Source organism: Hemitrygon akajei, chromosome 1 (genome assembly GCF_048418815.1).
Source record: "Hemitrygon akajei chromosome 1, sHemAka1.3, whole genome shotgun sequence".
NCBI classification, from domain to species: Eukaryota; Metazoa; Chordata; class Chondrichthyes; order Myliobatiformes; family Dasyatidae; genus Hemitrygon; species Hemitrygon akajei.
In genome coordinates, this window is record NC_133124.1 from 221,068,707 (window position 1) to 221,089,737 (window position 21,031).

The 21,031-nt window shown below is 45.9% G+C and overlaps 1 protein-coding gene across 1 annotated transcript in view; it reads left to right on the plus strand.

The window, feature by feature from the left end:
- The window catches only part of LOC140736125 (adhesion G protein-coupled receptor A2-like), a 110,159-nt gene extending 89,636 nt beyond the window's left edge, over positions 1 to 20,523 (plus strand). Inside the window, exon 3 of the mRNA XM_073061922.1 lies at positions 20,340 to 20,523. Coding sequence (XP_072918023.1) covers positions 20,340 to 20,415 — 76 coding nt within the window. The 3' untranslated portion in view covers positions 20,416 to 20,523. The remainder of the gene's footprint in view (positions 1 to 20,339) is intronic.
- The last annotated feature ends 508 nt before the right edge of the window (positions 20,524 to 21,031 follow it).

Below are 21,031 nucleotides of genomic sequence, written 5' to 3' on the forward strand. Positions count from 1 at the left end.
AATAATTTACCTGCTACCGATGTCAAATTTACCGGCCTATAATTTCGGGGCTTACTTTTTGAGCCTTTTTTAAACAAGGGAACTACATGAGCTAACCTCCAATCCTCCGGCACCTCACCCGTGGATACCGACTTTTTAAATATATCTGCCAAGGCCCCAGCAATTTCAACACTAGTCTCCATCAAGGTCTGAGGGAATACCCTGTCAGGCCCTGGGGATTTATCTACTCTGATTTGCCTCATTTGCCAAATGTAGCAACATTTAAGAGAAGTTTGGATAGGTACATGGATGAGAGGAGTATGGAGGGCTACGATTTATTGCGGGTTGATGGAACTTGTCAGAATAATAGTTCAGCACAGACTAGCTAAGCTAAACACCTTTTTCTGTGCTTTAGTGCTCTATGACTTTTATGGCTAAGAGCCAGAGATTAGCAAACAGTGTAAAAGGAAAAGCCTGATGTTGTCTTTGCAAAGTGAAGTCTTTTTCAATGTGGCTTGAATTATGACGGGTTAAAGATAGGGTAAATGCAAGCAGGCTTTTACCACTGTGGTTAGGTGAGACTAGAGATAAAGGTCACAGGATAAGGGTGAAAGGTAACGTATTTAATCCAAGGGGGAGCTTCTTTACTCAGAGGGTGGTGGGGGTATGGAATGAAGTGGTGAATGCAGGTTCGATTGCAACGTTTTAGGGGAGTTTGGATAGGTACATGGATGGGACGGGTACGGAGGGCTATGGACCAGGTGCCAGTCGATGCGACCAGGCAGCTTAATGGTTCAGCATGGACTGGATGGGCCAAAGGGCCTGTTTCTCTGCTGTAATATTCTATGATTTTATTTGATAGTTATACAGATTAATACTGATTTATTAAACCTAGAAGAAGATGAGATCTGGATCTGGACAAAAATCTGTACTTGAATAATAAACCTTGGGTCTTTGTTAGTGCAGTTGGTTGAAATCTGGGTTTCATTGAATCCAGATTTATTCAATATGGAGTATGTTAAATCTAGATTAAAGATTTAAGAAAAAATGATTGGAAACCATCCATAATGCATCTGGATCATGTTACATTGCATTTATTAGAAGTGACTTGAGTAAAGTACAGATTCATTAAGTTTTGTTTGCCTTAGGAACTGAGATGTAGTGTGTAGTTCGTAATGTCACTGTCAGATGTGTGTAAAGAAGCGTAGATTGTTGCTGCCATGGGTTATTGTACAGGCAGAGCCTGCCGAGGCTTGTGCTGCCATCACAAATCCCAGTGGTTCTGTTCTGCACTCCAGAAATCCCACTGGGAAGGGCATCGAGTGGGCAATGTTGCCCTGAGGCGAGCCAGGCTCCCTGGCTAGGAGTTATCCCGAGGGATGAACAAACCACTCCTTCAGGTTGCCATGGTGATTGATTGGGCCTCATGGTACTTTGATTGCTTCCCAAATTGGAGTGTGATTGTAGGGAGGGAGATGAATGCTGGGATCTGATCTGTAAGGGTGACGGATGATAAGTGGGTTCGTAGCGTGGTGGAGCAATGGTAAATATAACACTTTACAGTGCCAACAATCGGGGTTCAATTCCCGCCACTGTCCGTGACACCATGGATTTCCTCTGGGTGTTCTGGTTTCCTCCGACATTCCAAAGACATGCGAGATGGGGTTAGTGAGTTGTGGGCGTGCTATGTTGGTGCCGGAAGCACGGTGACACTTGTGGGCTGGCCCAGGTCATCCTCGGACCGAGCTGGTCATTGACACAGAACATTTCCATGTATGTCTTGATATACTGTACATGTGACAAATAAAGCTAAGCTAATCTACTGACGGAGACGTTAGCACAGGCTGTGTTAATGAAGTCTTGTGTATGGATGTCCATCAAAGCATTGACAGGTGGTTAAGAACATAGAATATTAGTTTCCTGATTAGTCAGGGTGTCAAACGTTATGGGGAGAAGGCAGGAGAATGAGATTCAGAGAGAAAATAAATCAGTCACGATCGAATGTAGGAGCAGACTCAATGGGCTGAATAGCCTAACTCTGCTCCAATGTCTTATGATCGAACATAGAATGGTACAGGCCTTCTGGCCCACAATGTTGTGTTTTCACCTACCTCAGGATCAATCTAACCCTTTCCTTTGGAACCCTGCTGTAGAACTGTTGTGCATGCAAATCCCAGGAGATCAGTGTTTCTGAGATACTCAAACCTCCCCATCTGGCACCAGCAATCATTCCACATGCAAAGTCACTTGGATCACATTTCTTCCTCATTCTGACATTTGGTCTGAACAACATCTGAACCTCTTGACCATGTCTGCATGCTTATATGTATTAAGTTGTCCAGACCAAACATCAGAATGGGGAAGAAATGTGAACTAAGTGACTTTGACTGTGTAATGATTGCTGGTGCCAGATGGGGTGGTTTAAGTAGCTCAGAAATTGCTGATCTTCTGGGAATATCACACACACCAGTCTTGACAGCAGGAGTTCCCAACCTTTTTTATGCCATGGACCCTTACCATTGACCGAGGGATCTGTGGAGCCCAGATTGGGAGCCACAGCTCTAGAGTTTACAGAGAATGGTGTGAAAAACAAAAAAAATCTTGTGAGCGGCAGTTCTGTGGGTGAAAACGCTTCATTAATGAAAGAGGTCAAAGAAGAATGGCCAGATTGGTTCAAGCTGACAGTAACTAAAGTACCAGCATGTTACAACAGTGATGTGCAGAAGAGCATCCTTGAATGCACAGCAGGTCAAACCACGAAGTAGATGGGTTACAGCAGCAGTAGACTATGAACGTACGGCTGTGGACTCAGTGGTCAATTTATGAGGGACCTCCTAATGAACTGGCCACTATTACAGAGAGTGTGCAGCACAAGTAGATGAGGTGCAGTGGCCACCAAGAGACTGGGAGATAAAGAGTCCATCTTTATCTTATAAGAGGTTTATTCAAGAGGCTTTTACCGGCAGGATAGAAGCTGTTCTTTAGCTTGGTGGCACGTGCTTTCAAGCTAATGCCCACTGAGAGAGGGGAGAAGAAAGAATGAGCAGGAGAGGTGGATGGGCCTTTGATTACGGTGGCTGCTTTCATGAGGCAGTGGCAAGAGTAGATGGAGTCAGTGGGAGGGGAGGCTGGGTTTCTTGGTGGACTGGGTTGCATTCACAACTCTCTGTAATTTCTTACGTTGTTGCACAGAGCAGTTGCCGTACCAAGCTGTGATGCATCTGCACAGGTTGTTTTCTGTGCTGCATCTTGAATTTATTGATTTCCTGAGATAAAGCATGGAATAGGCCCTTCTGGCCCCTTGAGCCACGCCATCTAGCAATCTGATTTAATGCTAGCCTAATCATGGGACAGTTTATGATGTCCAATTAACCTACCAACCAGTCTGTCTTTCTCCTGTGGAAGGAAACTGGCGCATGCACAGGAAACCCATGTGGTCAGGGGAGAGCTGGTACTGTAAAGTGTTGTGCTAACCACTACACTATTGTGCTGCCTTCCAGTGTAATATTTTTTTGCATTACCGTGTGCAATTATGCATCAGAAATTTAATGTTATCTTCTAACCTCCTTTGTTGGAGACTTATGAACAATTGACCGCCAATTTTATAAAAAATGTTAACAGATTATCTCATTTAACCAGACCATTCTGTTTACAGTTTGAATTATCTGTGGGATTTTGCTCTCTGTGTTAATATATTTGGAAGTTCGATCTCCATTCGTGTCAGTCCCACCCTTGATCAGACACTAAAACATCATAAGCGAGGTTTAGATAGGTACTAGGATGGGACGGTATGAAGGTTTGTGATCCAGATGTGGGTCGATGGGACTAGGTGGAATAACAGTTTAGTATTGACTAGATGGGCTGAAGGGCTGGTTTCTGTGCAATGGTGCTCTATGAGTCTATGATCCAAAAGACAACTTTTTGCGGTTTATAACCTCTGTTTAATATAGTGTAGGGAATTATGGCCATGCACTTCAGTAGAAGGAATACAAGTGTAGACTATTTTCTAAAGAGGGAGAAAGGTCAAGCATCAGAGGTGCTAAGAGACTTGGGAATCCTTGTTCAGGATTCCCTTGTGCAATCTGAGTCTGTGGTAAGGAAGGCAAATGCAACGTTAGCATTCATTTTACAAGGATGTAATGCTGAGGGCTTATTAGCATTAGTCACACTGCACTTGGAGGATTATGAGCAGTTTTGGGTCCCTTATCTAAGAAAAGATGTGCTGGCATTGGAGACAGTCCAGAAGAGGTTCACCAGAATGATTCTGGGAATGAAAGGATGAATGGGTGATGAGTATTTGAAGGCTCTGGACCTGTACTTGCTGGAATTTAGAATAATGCAGGAGATCTATTGAAACCAATTGAATATTCAAAGCTCTAGACGGTGGATATGTAGAGGCTGTTTCCTATAGAGGGGGAGTCTATGACCAGACTGCACAGCCTCAGAATGGAGGGATGTCCATTTAGAACAGAGATGAGGAGGAATTTCTTTAGCCAGAAGGTAGTGAATCTGTAGAATTCATTGCCACAGACAGCCGTGGAGGACAAGTCATTGGATGTATTTAAGGTGGTGGTTGTGACAGGTTCTTGATTACTAAAGGTATCAAAGGTTATGGGCAGAAGGCAGGAGAATGGGGTTGAGAAGGATAATAAATCAGCCATGATGGAAAGACAGAGCAGACTTGATGGGCCAAATGGCCTAATTCTGCTCTTATGTCTAAAACTGTTCTTGAACCTGGTGGTGTGGAACCTAAGGCTGCTGTGCATCCTACCCAATGGTAGCAGCGAGAAGAGAGCATGGCCTGGATGGTGGGGGTCCATGATAATGGATGCTGCTTTCTTGTGGTAACATTCCTTATAGATTTGCAAAATGGTGGGTAGGGTTTTGTCTGTCATGGACTGGGTTGTATCCTCCACTTTCTGGAGACTTTTCTGTTCCTGGGCATTGGTGTTTCTATACTAGGCCATGATGCAACTGGTTACGATACTCTCCATAGAGCATCTATAGAAGATTGTCAAAGTTGTAGACAATAAATTCAGTAATATCCTCCACCCACACCCCTCCTCTTGTTATTTTCAGCTTGGGACCTTGACACTGGAAAAGCTCCCTTCATCTTCCCCACTTCTCCCTTGTCTTTAAACCCCACCCACCACCACCTCAGCCAAGTTTCAGTCACCATTGAGGCAGACTTCATTTGACTTTTGGAGTCTGTCTTGGCTCGTGCAACATGAGTTCAGATGCTGTTGTGGGCGCTGATACAGAATGGAGAAGGGCTCAGTGGTCTGTCTGATTCTATATATACTCCACGCAACCAGACCATATTTATTTGTTAGAACATGATTCACAGAGAGGAAAAGAAAGGCAGTTCTTTCCTGCTGTTTTTCTTGAACTTGAGATAACCCAGCTCACGTCCCCTGGAGGATTCGGTAAAGAGACATGGCCAACAACAGTAATTAGCTTGTAATTGACCTTACGGCTAGAGGAATCACTGCCCCCATAGTGGTGTTACAGTGAAAAGAGTTAACGGTCCCTGACACAGGGAAGGGCAATTGTGTCATGATGAATTACGTTATAAGCTTGTCAACGAGGGTTCATTAGAATCAGAATCAGGTTTATTATTACTGACAAATATCATGAAATTTGTTGTTTTGTGGCAGTGGTAGAGTGTAATACATAAAAATACTATAAATTACAGACCCCAGTTTGTGATGCTTGTTCACGCCACTGGGCCTGGCCTTTCGAGCTTGAGAGAGTGGAACTGCCTCAGTGCAAACACTTTTCCACTTTAAAAGCTTTCCCACGCAGGTTTCCTGTCATCATCGGACATGATGAACAATCACCATGTTTATATACACATTCAATGACCTCTTTATTAGGTACAGGAGTAGAACTCAGTGTGTCTTCTGCTGCTGCAGCCCAACCACTTCCAAGATTCAACATGTTGTACATTCAGAGATGCTCTTCTGCACACCACTGTTGTAACATGTGTGTTTTTTAAAATTACTGTCTCCTTCCTGTCAGCTTGAACCAGTCTGACATTTCTCCTCTGACTTCTCTCATTAACAAGGTGTTTTCACCCATGGAACTGCTCCTCACAGGAATTTTTGGTTTTTGTTTTGCATCATTCAGCAGTTTTAAGGACACTGAGACCACCCTGTCTGGCACCAACAATCATTCCATGGTCAAAGTCACTTAGATCTCATTTCTTCCTCATTCTGATGTTTGGTCTGAACAACAACTAAACCTCTTGACCATGTCTGCATGCTTTTATGTATTGTGTTGCTGCCACATGATTGGTTGATTAGATATTTGTGTTAATGAGTAGGAGTACCTAATAAGGTGGCCACTGACTGTGTATATGTGCATCTAAGTAAGTACAGTGGGTTCCGGTTAATTGGGACACATCAGGACCAGTACGTTTGGCTCAATTAGACGGCTGCCCTAATTAGCCAAAGTTTCATGGAAATAGTTAAAAAGATATAAAGAGTAACAAATTATTACTAAAATGAAATACAGAATAAATTAGAATACTACCAGTACTACTACAGTACTACAAAACTATGTTTTAGTTAGTCTAATAGTTATCAAAAGAGGAATTCATCCCACAGATGTGTTCTGTTTTTTGACTGTAAGTGAACCAAATCAGTGCAGACACCTAGTACAGATAGTGGACTGCCTTCATACAATGCTTTTGATGGTCGTATCCTCTAAATCTTCGCTTTTGTTGTAACATTAGCGTTAGGATTGTTGATATCTTCAAATTCTTCGTAGTTCCTATCTTGAAGAAGTAGTGAAATTGTTTTGTTTTCACCTCTGGCCATATCAAGCTTGAATGCTTGAAACAGTGGTGAACAAAACATTTCTGAATTGTCCTTCTGCTTATTTCTCACCAACTACCAGTGACTAAAATCACAGTTTTTGAACACAAACACACACAACTGATGCTATTTAAAAAACTTTGCTCTAAGCACAGTGTAGTGTCTTAACATCCACACAAGTGCATGTGACTGAGGCTGCTTAGAAACTTTGGCAACAGATTTCAGTTCCAATTAAGAATCAGAATCAGAATCAAGTTTATTATCACTGGCATGTGATGTGAAATTTGATAACTTAGTAGCAGCAGTTCAATGTAATACATAATATAGAAGAAAATTAATAATAAAAGCAGCATAGTATCCCAAATAAACAGAGATTTGCAGCAATTTTCTTGATAGTTTTTGTTCTTTAAGAGTTGTTGCAAGTAAGCAACTGGCCCAATTAACTGATAGCCCAATTCGAGGGGAATCCACTGTAGTGAAAGAAGATTGCAAAAATGGTGAGGTGGTGTTCATGGGTTCATTGTCTGTTGCGAATTCTGATGGCGGAGGGGCCCTACCAGGATGGGGCATGTTTTAATTTACCGAAGTTTGTGTTAGTCACTGTCATGTCTCTGTGTTTGTCATCATATTGTAGAATTGTAAAATTGCAATAAACAAAGTTCAGGAAAAAGGGGCAGAACAGCATAGGTACTACCGGGGGGGGGGGGGGGGGTGTGCGTGGTGGTGGGCTGGATTCAATCAAACTTTGCTCGACAGCTCAATAACAGTGGCAGGAACTTCAATGCTATCAGCTCCTGCAAAGTGAAGCCTAGCAATACAAGTGACAACAAGTTCTCAGTCCAAGATGAGCTCAATACCTCTTATGCTCACTTTGTCCAATAAAACATGGAGGCATCTGCACGAGCTCCCACGGTCCCTGAGGCCTATCATTTCAGTCTTTGAGGCCGACATGAGAGCATCCTTCAGGAAGGTGAATCCACGGAAAGTCTGAGTGAATACCAAAGACCTGTGCTGATCAACTGGCTGGAGAGTTCACTGATGTCTTTAACCTCTCACTTTGGCAGTCTGAGGTACCCACCTGCTTCAAGCAGGCTTCAATTATACCGGTGCCCAAACTGAATATGGTAACTTGCCCCACTGACTAACTTCCAGTAGCACTTACATTCACTGTGGTGAAGTGCTTTGAGAGGTTGGTGATGTAACATATCAAATCCTGCCTGACAAGCAACTTGAATCCACTCCACTTGGCCTCCCTGTGCAACAGGTCCACAGCGGATGTCATTTCATTGGCTCCTCACTCAATCTCAGAACATTTTAAGAAGACGTATGGTGTATTGGCCTTCATCAATCGTGGAATTGAAGGCCAATTGAATTTAGAAGCCAAGAGGTAATGTTGCAGCTATATAAGACCCTGGTCAGACCCTACTTGGAGTACTGTGATCACTTCTGGTCGCCTCACTACAGGAAGGTTGTGGAAGCCATAGAAAGGGTGCAGAGGAGATTTACAAGGATGTTGCCTGGATTGGGGAGCATGCCTTATGAGAATAGGTTGAGTGAACTTGACCTTTTCTCCTTGGAGCGACAGAGGATGAGAGGTGACCTGATAGACGTGTATAAGATGATGAGAGGCATTGATCATGTGGATAGTCAGTGGCTTTTTCCCAGGGCTGAAATGGTTGCCACAAGAGGACACAAGTTTAAGGTGCTGGGGAGTAGATACAGAAGAGATGTCAGTGGCAAGTTTTTACTCAGAGAGTGGTGAGTGCGTGGAATGGGCTGCTGGCAACGGTGGTGGAGGCGGATATGACAGGGTCTTTTAAGAGACTTTTGGATAGGTACATGGAACTTAGAAAAATAGAGAGCTATGGGTAAGCCTAGTAATTTCTAAGGTAGGGACATGTTCGGCACAACTTGTGTTGTGCTGTAGGTTTTCTTGTGTTTCTGGTATGGTGTTGAAACTGTGCACACAGTCACCACTGCCATTGGCCAGATCAGAGATGATGATGAATCAGCTTGTTGGAGGGAGATTGCAAATCTGGTTGAGTGATGTCATAACAACAACCTCTCACTCAATGTTAGCAAAACCAGAGAACTGATCATTGACTTCAAGAGGAGGGAACCAGAGTTCCGTGAACCAGTCCTCATCGGATGATCAGAGGTGGAGAGGGTCCACATCCTGAGCATTATAATTTTGGAGGACCTGTCCTGGGCCAAGCATGTAAGTGTGATTAGAGAGACATTAAAGCAGTGTCATTGTAGAGTTTGCAAATATTGGGCATGACATCTAACTCTTTGACAAACCTTTATAGATGTGTAGTGGAGAGTGTACTGACTGGTTGCTTCACAGCCTGGTATGGAAACACCAATGCCCTTGAAAAGTAAAGCCTACCAAAAGTAACTGATACCTCCCAGTCTATCAAGGCTAAAACCCTCCCCACCATTGAGCACAGAGAGCTGTCGCAGGAAAGCTGCACCCGGGAAATGATCTTTCCTCACTGCTGTCATCAGGAAGAAGGTACAAGAGCCTTGGGTCCTACATCAGATTCAGGAACAGTTATTACCCCTCAACCATCAGGCTCTTGAACCAGAGAGGATGACTTCACTTACCCCAACACTGAACTGTTCCCACAATCTATGGACTCACTTTCAATGATTCTTCACCTCATGTTCTCTATATTTATTATTATTATTATTATTATTATTATTATTATTATTGTTGTTTTTTTTGTATTTGCACAATCTAATGTCTTTTACACACTGATTGCTTGTCCGCCCTGTTGGGTGCATTTTTCATTGATTCTATTGTTGTTCTTGGATTTACTGAGTATGCCCACAAGAAAACGAATCTCAGGTTTTATATGGTGACGTATATGTACTTTGATAATAATTTACTTTGAACTTTGTGGTTGGTTGCTATGAATTGCCAGTTGTCTCTGAGTCCTTCTGAGTTTGAGTGAGCCAGCGCTCTGGAGTGAAGCCACAGGACCATCCTTTCTCTAACACTCTGTCACTGGCAAGGACAAAGTGTATTCTCCGTCTCTGGAGTCCAGTTTGAGAGGTGTTTGCGTGTGCAGGCGTGCATGGACGTCTTGAACTGCCAACAGAAACTCTCTTCTTGCTTGTCCCATCCATTTGCCCTCTTCTTATTATTACAACTTTATTTTCCTGTAAATGCCTAAAAGAAAATGAATCTCAAGGTGGTATATGGTGACACATACATACTTGGATAATAAATTTATTTTTGACTTTGACCTTCAGAGTGGAGGTACTGGAGCCTGAAGAGAGACACTCAATGTTTTAGGAACAGCTCCTTCCCCTCCACAATCAGATTTCTGAACGGTCCATGGACACCACCTCACGATTCTTCTTTTTTGTTATTTATTGGTTTATTGCAACGTTTAGTGATAGCTTTTATATCCTGTACTGGACTGCTGCTGCAAAACAACAATTTTCACGACATACGGTATGTCAGTGACAATAAGCCCGATTCTGATTGGCCTGCATTTCGCCCATGTCCCTCTAAACCAGGGTTCCCAACCTGGGGGTCCACAGACCCCTTGATTAATAGGAGGGGTCCGTGGCACAAAACAAAGATCGAGAACCCCTGGGCCAAACCTTTCCTCTCCATTGATTTGGGATCTTGCTGTGTGTGAACCATCTGGCTCTAACAAAACAACAATTGATATTAGATTATTATTGGGTTGAGTTGTTCTCTAATCTCAGTAATTTACTGACAAATGTTTTGTCACCATGCGAGGAGACATCATTGTTATGCTGTTGATTGTGGTGTGTCCTCCGAATGCTTGGTCTTTATATATGTATCTATCAGCTGATTTATTATTATCATCATCCATTATTATTGCAGTCTTTATTACATGTACTGAGTTTCAGTGAAATTCTTGTCTTGCATATCGTTCACACGGATCAAATCAATGCCCAGTGCATTGAGCTAGAACATCATCATTTTGTGCCGTGTCATATTACATGTCTTTCCATGACCATAAATGTTCTTGGCAATTTTTTCTACAGAAGTGTTTTTCTATTGCCTTCTTCTGAGCAGTGTCTTTACAAGACGGGTGACCCCGGCCATTATCAATACTCTTCAGAGATTGTCTGCCTGGTGTCAGTGGTCACATAACCAGGACTTGTGATCTGCACCAGCTGCTCATACGACCATCCACCACCTGATCCCATGGCTTCACATCACCCTATCGGGGGCTAAGCAGGTATTACACCTTGCCCGAGGGTGACCTGTGACCTGCAGGCTAGTGGAAGAGAGGAGTGTCCTACACCTCCTTTGGTAGAGACCTATCTCCATCCCACAACCAAAATCATCAAGGTAGTACAAGTTAAAACAATAACAGAATGCAGAATAAAGTGTAACAACTACAGAGAAAGTGCAGCACAGATAGGCATTGGGGTGCAAGTTCATAATAAGGTAGATTGTGAGGTAAAGACCCCATGTTGTTGTACTGGGGAAACATTCAATGGTCTTAGAAAAGCTGTGATTCGGGATGTTCTGAGATGGGAAAGGTGCCATCAAAATGCACACCTTTGCTTTGTGGTGCCGTAGTGTAGCAGTTACTGTAACACCGTTACTACGCCAATGATCCGCTGCTGTCTGTAAAGAGTTTGCACGTTCTCCCTATGACCGCATTGGTTTCCTCCAGATTCCCTGGTTTCCTCCCACATTCCAGAGACATACCGGTTAGGTTTGTGGCACCGGAAGTGTGGGCTGCCCCAGCACATCTGCAGAATGTGCTGGTCGTTGAGGCAAATGCATTTCAGTGTATGCTTCGATGTACATGTGACAAAGCTAATCTTAATTTTACTTTTACAAATGTCAGAGAGGGTGCGAGGCTGGACAGGCTGAATCACTCTAAAGTTATGGAACCAGCAAGTTTCTCAGCACAACATGAGGCCATTTGGCTCACCATGCGTGTGCTGACTCTGTCCCAGTGAATCCCACAGCCTCTGTTTAATGCTTGCACTTACAAACACAGCCATCACAGCAAGATCTGTTTCCATCCCAGTAACACCCTGGCCAACCTCAGCACAAAACCAGTCTCTCGCTTGTGAGTTCAAAGGTATTCTGTCTTTTTTCATCTCACGCCAAAGCATGCGTGGAGAGTGAGAGGCCGTCGACAGTTTATGTGTTTCTTGCATGCTGCCTGCAAGAGAGAGGCACGAGATTCCTCATCTTTCAGAGAATTCTTCCAGTATCTACAGTGGATTTGCTTTTCCACTGGGAAGACTCTTCGAGGGATGCCAACCCAGAAGAAGTTTAAATCTTCTCTTTGACAGGAGTTCAGCGAGACTGCTCCCCTTCTGTGATCTCTGCTGCCTAACTTTGGCATTTTCTCCCCTTCCTTTCCAGTCCTGAAGAAGGGCCTGGGGCCAAACTATTGACTGTTTATTTATTTCCATAGATGCTGCCTGACCTACTGAGTTCATCCAGCATTTTGTGTGTGCTGCTTCAGATAATTCTTCTGTCTTGTGCACTGTTGCCCTTATTTCAGTCCAAAGGCAACCCGGGAGCAAAAAAAAGCAGGCAATTTCATCCCTTCAACAAAACAAATGGCATTATTACGCGCAGATTTTGCAGTGCCCATTTCAAAGGTGCTAAACGTATCCTCCTTGTGACTGCATGGGTTCATCTGGGTGAACAGACAACATAGAATATTACAGCAGAGTACAATGTTGTGCCGACCTTTTAACCTACACTAAAGATCAACCTAATCCTTACCTCCCACATAGCTCTTCACTTTTCTACCCTCCATGAGCCTTTCACAGAGTCTTTTAAATGCCCCTAATATATCTGTCTCTACCACCTCCCCCAGGCAGCACTCCACATACCTACTACTCACTGTGTAAAGAATTTACCCCCTGTACTTTCCTGCAATCACCTTAGAATTATGCCCTCTTGTATTAGCATTTCTGCCTCTTATCATCCTTTTTTCACTTCTTTCAAATCACCTCTCAGCCTCCTTCATTCCAAAGAGAGAAGCTGTAGCTCGCTCAACCTATGCTCACAAGGCAGACAACATCCTAGTAAATCTCTTCTGCACCCTCTCTAAAGCTTCCACATCCATCCTATAATGGGTGATCTCGCTTCTTACCCCATCTCAAACTCGAGTGGGTCAGTGGATTAAATGGCCACCGTAAGTTGTCCCTGGTGTGTAGGTAAGGGTGGAATCAGAGGGACAGTTGATACGAGTGTCTGCCTTGGGCTGTTCTTGCCTGGGTGAGTACAGAGGTGAGGCAGTGGGGTTTGTGAGTAATCTGACTGTAGTGAAAAAGTCTGGAAATTGTATTTACTTCTGAACTGGGCCAGCAGAACCCCTGGGTTCTCTAATTAAAGTCAGTCTAAAGGCAGAGATGGTTTTCTCATGGCTTTCCACACTGTCACAAGGCTGAGGTACCAACTGTGTTCCCGCAGTGCGCAGCTCTCCTTCCTCGCAGATGTGAATGGATTGCAGTGTTCCAGTGCCAATGAGCCTTGTAATCGTCAACCTGGAGAAACAGCCTGCCTGTGTGCAGCCCGTACCTCAGTACACGCAGGCATTTCTGGCCAAGGAGTGGAGCTTATTGCAGGTGATTTCCCCAGCTGGCATGCTGGGCACTGACAGGTAACAGTGGTCACTGGTAGAGACCAGTGTTCACAGGTAGAGACCAGTGTTCACAATCACTGGCACTGTCCATTCTCCAACATTGGGGTGACAGACCATTCCCATATCAGGAAGCTCCAGTCTATTACGATACCAGGAATCTCCAGTCCACTCCAAAACCAGGACTCTTCACTCCATCCCCTCAGCAAGAACTGCCATCCCATTCCCACACCAGGAATCCCCATCCCATTCCCACACCAGGAATCCCCATCCCATTCCCACACCAGGAATCTCCATCCCATTCCCACAGCAGGAATCCCCATCCCATTCCCACACCAGGAATCCACATCGCATTCCCACACCAGGAATCCCCATCCCATTCCCACACCAGGAATCCCCATCCCATTCCCACAGCAGGAATCTCCATCACATTCCCACCGACACGGTCCCTGTTGTTGTTTTCACATGAACCAAGGGGTTGAATAATTGGACACTGATCAGAAGAGGCCGTCTGCAGGGACAGGGAGGGTAATAAAGGGGAACTGAGGGGGTGAGAGTTGAAGAAGGTGTCTCATATCTGGTGGGGTAAGTTGGTTCAGTGTAGGGGTACTCAGGGGTCTACAACCCAGGGAACTGTCACCTCCCAGAACAAGCTTGGTCAACAGGGACACTGGGCTGTGTTCTGTGGTTGAAGGTGCACTGTCCCTTTAAGAAGCCTGCATTTTTGAAAATAATTGGTAATAAAATATTGTGAGCAGATGTCTTTCATTAGCCAAGAGGCTGTATCTAAAGCGGCTGTAAGTGTGCTTGTTATAGACAGCTTTTACCCAACCCACATGGGGAGTGTCTGACCACGAAGCAGACCAGGAGTGACACACTCCTCCCGTATGGCTGGGATTGATCGTGCTGGGGGACTGGTGTCCCAGCGCAGAGCGCGACCACAACACCACTGTCTGCCCACCAACTGATTCCAGCAGCCCGCAACCCATGCTGTTCTCCTCATGTTGCACAGGTTAAACTCAGCTCACAGTCTGTTAGTAACCAAGCAGCCTCTGTCTACACTTCTCGCTGCCTCAGCTCCGCTGTCACCACCCACCCTCTTCTCCCCTCTCCCAATGGTAGAAGATGCAAAAGCCTCAAAGCATGTACCACCAGGCTCAAGGACAGCTTCTACCGCAGTGTTATTGCTCTTAGACAGACCTCCTGTACCATAAGATGGGCGCCACGGTAGCTCGGGAAGTTCCAGAGTTCAGAGTTCATTTCCGGTGCCACCTGTAAGGATTCTCCCTGTGGAATGCATGTGTTTTCTCCGGTTTCCTCCCACAGTCCAAAGACGTAGTGGGTAGGTTAATCGGTCAATGTAATTTGTCCTATGAAGAGGCAAGGGTTAAATCGAGGTAGGTTAATCAGTCATTGTAATTTGTCCCGTGAAGAGGCGAGGGTTAAATCGAGGTAGGTTAATCGGTCATTGTAAATTGTCCTGTGATTAGGCAAGGGTTAAATTGAGGTAGGCTAATTGGTCATTGTAATTTGTCCTGTGAAGAGGCAAGGGTTAAATCGAGGTAGGTTAATCAGTTATTGTAATTTGTCCCGTGAAGAGGCGAGGGTTAAGTCAAGGTAGGTTAATTGGTCATTGTAAATTGTCCCATGGTTAGGCGAGGGTTAAATCAGGGCTGTTGAGGGTTGCTGGGCAGTGTGGCTCGAATGGCCAGAAGGGTCTATTATTATTCATTTCTGCCCTGGGTAAAAGTCTCTATCTGTCCACTTGATCTACGCCACATCATCTTGTACACTTCTATCAAGTCACCACTCATTCTCTTCACTCCAAAGAGTAGCACCCTAGTTTGCTTAACCTGACGTTAATCCAGCTCCCTCACACCGTCCCTCAGTGACCCCTTCCTCCAATGCCTTGTGTCACTGATTGTATCCCCACTGACATTAATCCAGTTCCCTCACACCGTCTCTAGGTTACCCCTCTCCCCCAGCACGGTGTCACTGAATTTAACCCAGTTCCCTCAGTAACCCCTCTTGCTTTGCCACAGCCCGTGTTACTGTCTACCTCTGCGGATATTAACGAGCGACACTGTGCCTTGGTGGCCCATTCTGTCAAAACTCAAGGGTCCTTTACACCATCAGTTCACACTGTTTAATTAAGTGCCCAGGCCTGAGAGGGAAGCAGTTATACAAAAGTGGCCATAAAACGTAATTGGCAATTTTAAGGGAAATGGAGATCGAGAGGGTAAGCTTTTCCATTCAGATGGTGCCATGCATCTGCTCAATTTCAGTCACACATGACAGTCGGAGAGAGACAAACCCTCCTCCCGAGTGTCCTATGTCCTCCTACCCCCTATAGAGGTAACAGCCTACACTCAGTACACACAAGAAAAACACACACAAAATGCTGGAGGAACTCAGCAGGTCATGCAGTCCTGAGGAGGGTCTCGGCCCGAAACATCAACTGTTTACTCTTTTCCATAGATACTCCTGACCTGCTGAGTTCCTCCAGCATTTTGTGTGTGTTTCTCTGGATTTCCAGCATCTGCAGATTTTCTCGTGTCTCAGTACACACAGATTGTTCTCAGACTGAGCATTGTGGGAGGGGCTGTACTGAGGGAGGGAAACACTGTGGGAGGGGTGATACTGAGGGAAGGTCACACTGTGGGAGAGAGGGGATTATTGAGGGAGGGTCACACTGTGGGAGAGAGGGGATTACTGAGGGAGGGAAACACTGTGGGAGGGGTGATACTGAGGGAGGGTCACACTGTGTGGGACCTTCCTGCCTCCAAATTGACCATGATGATTCTGCTGAAGTCCTCTGGGTGTCCTGATCACTGCCTGTTCCTGCTGAGACAGTGGTCTGCGAGCCATTGCCTCCTCTCTGTGAGAGACAGTATCACAGCAAAGCCCCCTGGGCCATGCAGGGGTCAGGAATGTCCTGGGATTACGCGAGGGCCGGAGAAACAGGCATTTTATCGGTTGTTCCCGTGGACAGGGTGAGGAACAGTGAGTTCTGCTGTCAGTCCTTATGGAATAGACACATCAGTGTGTGTGAAATCCTGGTGTAACAGGAGAGCCCTCAGCCTGCAATAGAGCCAACAGCGGTCCTTTGGACCCTGGAGACCACCTGTCACTGCGTGAATATCCCTTCACCGTAGAGAATGAGTGTCCGGTCAAGGGTTAATGGTTCTTCTCCCTCTCTCTTTACTGAGGCCCCTTTGCCCCACCGCCTGCTGCGGTGATCGACACTTCCGTTCACCTGTTCATCGGCTAATCCGAATGGTGGTGAGTGGGCGGGCGTCGTGGATGTATCCTGGTTCTCCATCTCCGGCAGTCCGGATGTGATTTCCCTCACCTGTCCTTGAAAGGAGATCATGTCAGGAGCTCCACTGACTGCAGTGTGTGTAGGTAGAGTTCAGCATGGAGCTTAGAAACCTTAGGCAGCGCATTCCACGCAACCACCACTTTCTGTGTAAAAAAAAAACGCTTACCTCTGACAACCTCTCAGGTCAGAGCACAGAACGTAACAGCACGTTACAGGCCCCTGGCCCACCATGTTGTGCTGACCTTTTAAACTTCTCTGAGATCAATCAACCCTTCCCTTCCCCTCCCCATCGCCCTCCATTTTTCTATCATCCATGTGCCTAAGAGTCTCTTAAATGTCCCTCATGTATCGGCCACCACCACCATTCCACGCACACACCACAGTCTATGTTTAAAAAAACTTGCCTTTGACACCACCCCCTCCCATGGTTCCCTCCAAGAGTGCTGGTGCGTGGAATGTACTGCCAGCGATGGTGATAGAGGTGGATACAATAGGGTCTACAATAGAGTCTCTTAGATAAGTACATGGAGCTTAGAAAAATAGAGAGATATGCAGTAGGGAAATTCTATGCAGTTTCTAGAGTAGGTTACATGGTTGGCACAACATTGTGGGCTGAAGGACCTGCAATGTACTGTAGACTTTTTTGTTCTACGTTCTAATCACCTTTAAATTATGCCCCCTTGTATTAGCCATTTCCACCCTGGGAAAAAGTCTCTGGCTGTCCACTCGATGCCTCTTATCACCTTGTACACCTTTATTGATCGCCTCTCATCTTCTGCTGCTGTATTAACACTGCTATGTTAACTGCCCAGTGCAGGAGCAGACCTTTTGGCCCAGCGATTCTGTCTGACCAATCCCTCCCTGTTCACATGTTCCAGAGCCAGAATCAGGTTTATTATCACCGGCATGTGACGTGAAATCTGTTAACTTAGCAGCAGCAGTTCAATGCAACACATAATCTAGCAGAGAGAGCGAGAGAGAAAAAATAATGATAAATAAAATAAAACATAATAAATAAACAAGTAATTCCATTATGCCTATTGAATAGATTTAAAAGAATGTGCAAAATCAGAAATACTGTATATTAAAAAAGTGAGGTAGTGTCCAAAGCTTCAATGTCCATTCAGGAATCATATGGCAGAGGGGAAGAAGCTGTTCCTGAATCGCTGAGTGTGTGCCTTCAGGCTTCTGTACCTCCTCCCTGATGGTAACAGTGAGGAAAGGACATGCCCTGGGTGCTGGAGGTCCTTAAAAATGGACACTGCCTTTCTGAGGCACCGTTCCTTGAAGATGCCCTGGGTACTTTGTAGGCTAGTGCCCAAGATGGATCTGACTAGATTTACAAACTTCTGCAGCTTCTTTCAGTCCTGTGCAGTAGCCCCTCCATACCAGACAGTGATGCAGCCTGTCAGAATGCTCTCCACAGTACAACTGTAGAAGTTTTTGAGTGTATTTGTTAACATGCCAAATCTCTTCATACTCCTAATAAAGTATAGTCATTGTCTTGCCTTCGTTATAACTACATTGATATGTTGGAGTTATAAAGAACTACAACATATGCACCCATCACTCCCTGTGCAAAGAATATCCCCCCCTATACTTTCCTCCAATTGCGTTAAAATGATTCTGTCTTGTGGGTGCCAAGTTAAGGAGATGCTATTACAGCTCAGGGCATTCTGGGGTTTGGAGTTCAATTCCAGTGTCCTCGGTAAGGAGCCTGTATGTCCTCACAGTGGAATGTATGCGTTTTCCCCAGTGCTCCAGTTTCCTCTCACAGTCCAAAGACATTCCGGGTAGGTTAACTGGTTGTTGTAAATTGTCCTGTGATTAGGTTGGGGTCATTTGGGGTTGTTGGGGGTTGCTGGAGTGGGGCGGTACTGCTCGTAGGGCCGGAAGGGCCTATGTCACCCTCTATCGATAAATAAATAAATCTTAGCCATGATATGGCATTGGGAGAGAATGAATGGTAGTGGGTTCAGAAAGTGAGGTGAAAGTCTGCAGGGACTTGGCATGGGTTAAGTTTGGGGAGAGTGTGGGGAGACGGCATGTGTCCTGGATAATGGAGCACTATATGGGAGTCTGTCTGGCCTTCTGAATCGATGAGTCCATGAAAACACACTCGCACTCTCACACTCTCAGACATACACACTCACACAGACTTTCACACACGCTCTCTCACATCCATACAGACTCACTCAAACACACACTGTCACACAGAGACACACACACACACACACACACACTCACTCACTCTCACAAACTCACACACTCTCTCTCACACACACAGACTCACACTCACACGCACTCACTCATAGACCAGTGGTAAGACTGAGGCAGACATAACCAAAGCAGATCACAATTCCACGGTGGTGTAGGTCGGGAGTTCACTGGGTGAGAGGTCAAGAGGTGCCGGACTCTCATTACAAGCTGAGGTCAGCGGAGGTTAAGTACGTAAGCGATCGAATGGAAGAAAAGCAAACTGTTAATCTGTAAGGGGGCAGGGTCAAACTGTCAGGGGGAGGGGCTCATTCTTCAGCACTGGTCAGCAGCCTCCAGCAATTACAGGTCAGTGCTCAGGCCAGGGGGGCGTACAGAAACACAGGGAGGACACACGGGAACATCCCTTCCTTTGTTCAGACACTTCCTGACAGACTGTGAGGCTGGTTCACCAATAGGGATCGAGGAATTCTGGAAGGCATGTATACAGGAGCCCCGTGTACTAGCATCTCTGCATACATAGAATCCCAGTATATGCAGAACCCTAGTGTACTAGAATCCCTATATACACAGATTCCCAGTGTACTAGAATCCCAGTAATCACGGAACCCAACTGTACTAGAATCCCTGGATATAGAGAACCCCAGTATACACCAAACCCCAGTGTACTCAAACCCCAGTATACACTGAACCCCAGTGTACTAGAATCCCTGGATACACTGAACCCCAGTGTGCTAGGATCCCTGGATATAGAGAACCCCAGTATACACTGAACCCCAGTGTACTCAAACCCCAGTATACACTGAACCCCAGTGTACTAGAATCCCTGTCTGCACAGAACTACAGTATACTAGAATCTCTGCATACACAGAATCCCAGTATATGCAGAACCCTGGTATACTAGAATCCCTATATACACAGATTCCCAGTGCACTAGAATCCCAGGATACACGGAACCCAACTGTACTAGCATCCCTGGATATACCGAACCCCAGTGTACTAGAATCCCTGGATATACTGAACCCCAGTGTACTAGAATCCCTGTCTGCACAGAAGTACAGTATACTAGAATCTCTGGACACACAGAATCCCAGTGTACTCAGGGTGGGGGTGCTGGGATGTGGAACACAGTTGCATAGCAGCTAGCAGAATGATTCTTGGCGCCAGATATCAGGGTTGAATACCCATTGCTGTCTTTGAGGATCTTTCGTTCTTCCCAAGACTGTGTGAATTTCCTCCAGGTTTTCCGGTTTCCTCCCACATTCCAAACAGGTACTGGTTAGGGTGAGTGAGTTGTGGCCATGCTTTACTGGCGTTGGAAGCAAGTTTTAGGTTGTTGGTCCACTGGATCTAGGACAGCTTTGACCGTCTATGTTTTTCCTTTTCTTTCTGCAGAGACCTGAGGAGTAACCTGATCAGCACCATCCAGGTTGGAGCCTTCAGCGGCCTTACCTCTCTGAAGCGGCTGTAAGTAGTTTGAATTTATTAGAACCAGACTCTTAGAGCAGGACCGTTCAACCACCATCCCATCTCCTACCTTCCCAACCACTGACCCATCCTCATCCCCCTCCCCAACCACCATCCCATCCTCAACCCCCACACCATCCACCGTCCCATCCTCATCCCCCTCCCCAAACACCGTCCCATCCCCATCCCCCTCCCCAACCACCGTCCCATCCTCATCCTCCTCCCCAACCACCGTCCCATCCTCATCCTCCTCCCCAACCACCGTCCCATCCTCATCCTCCTCCCCAACCACCGTCCCATCCTCATCCCCCTCCCCAACCACCGTCCCATCCTCATCCCCCTCCCCAAACACCGTCCCATCCTCATCCCCCTCCCCAACCACCGTCCCATCCTCATCCCCCTCCCCAAACACCGTCCCATCCTCATCCCCCTCCCCAACCGCCGTCCCATCTCCTACCTTCCCAACCACTGACCCATCCTCATCCCCCTCCCCAACCACCGTCCCATCCTCAACCCCCTCCCCAAACACCGTCCCATCCTCATCCCCCTCCCCAATCACCGTCCCATCCTCATCCCCCTCCCCAAACACCGTCCCATCCTCATCCCCCTCCCCAACCACC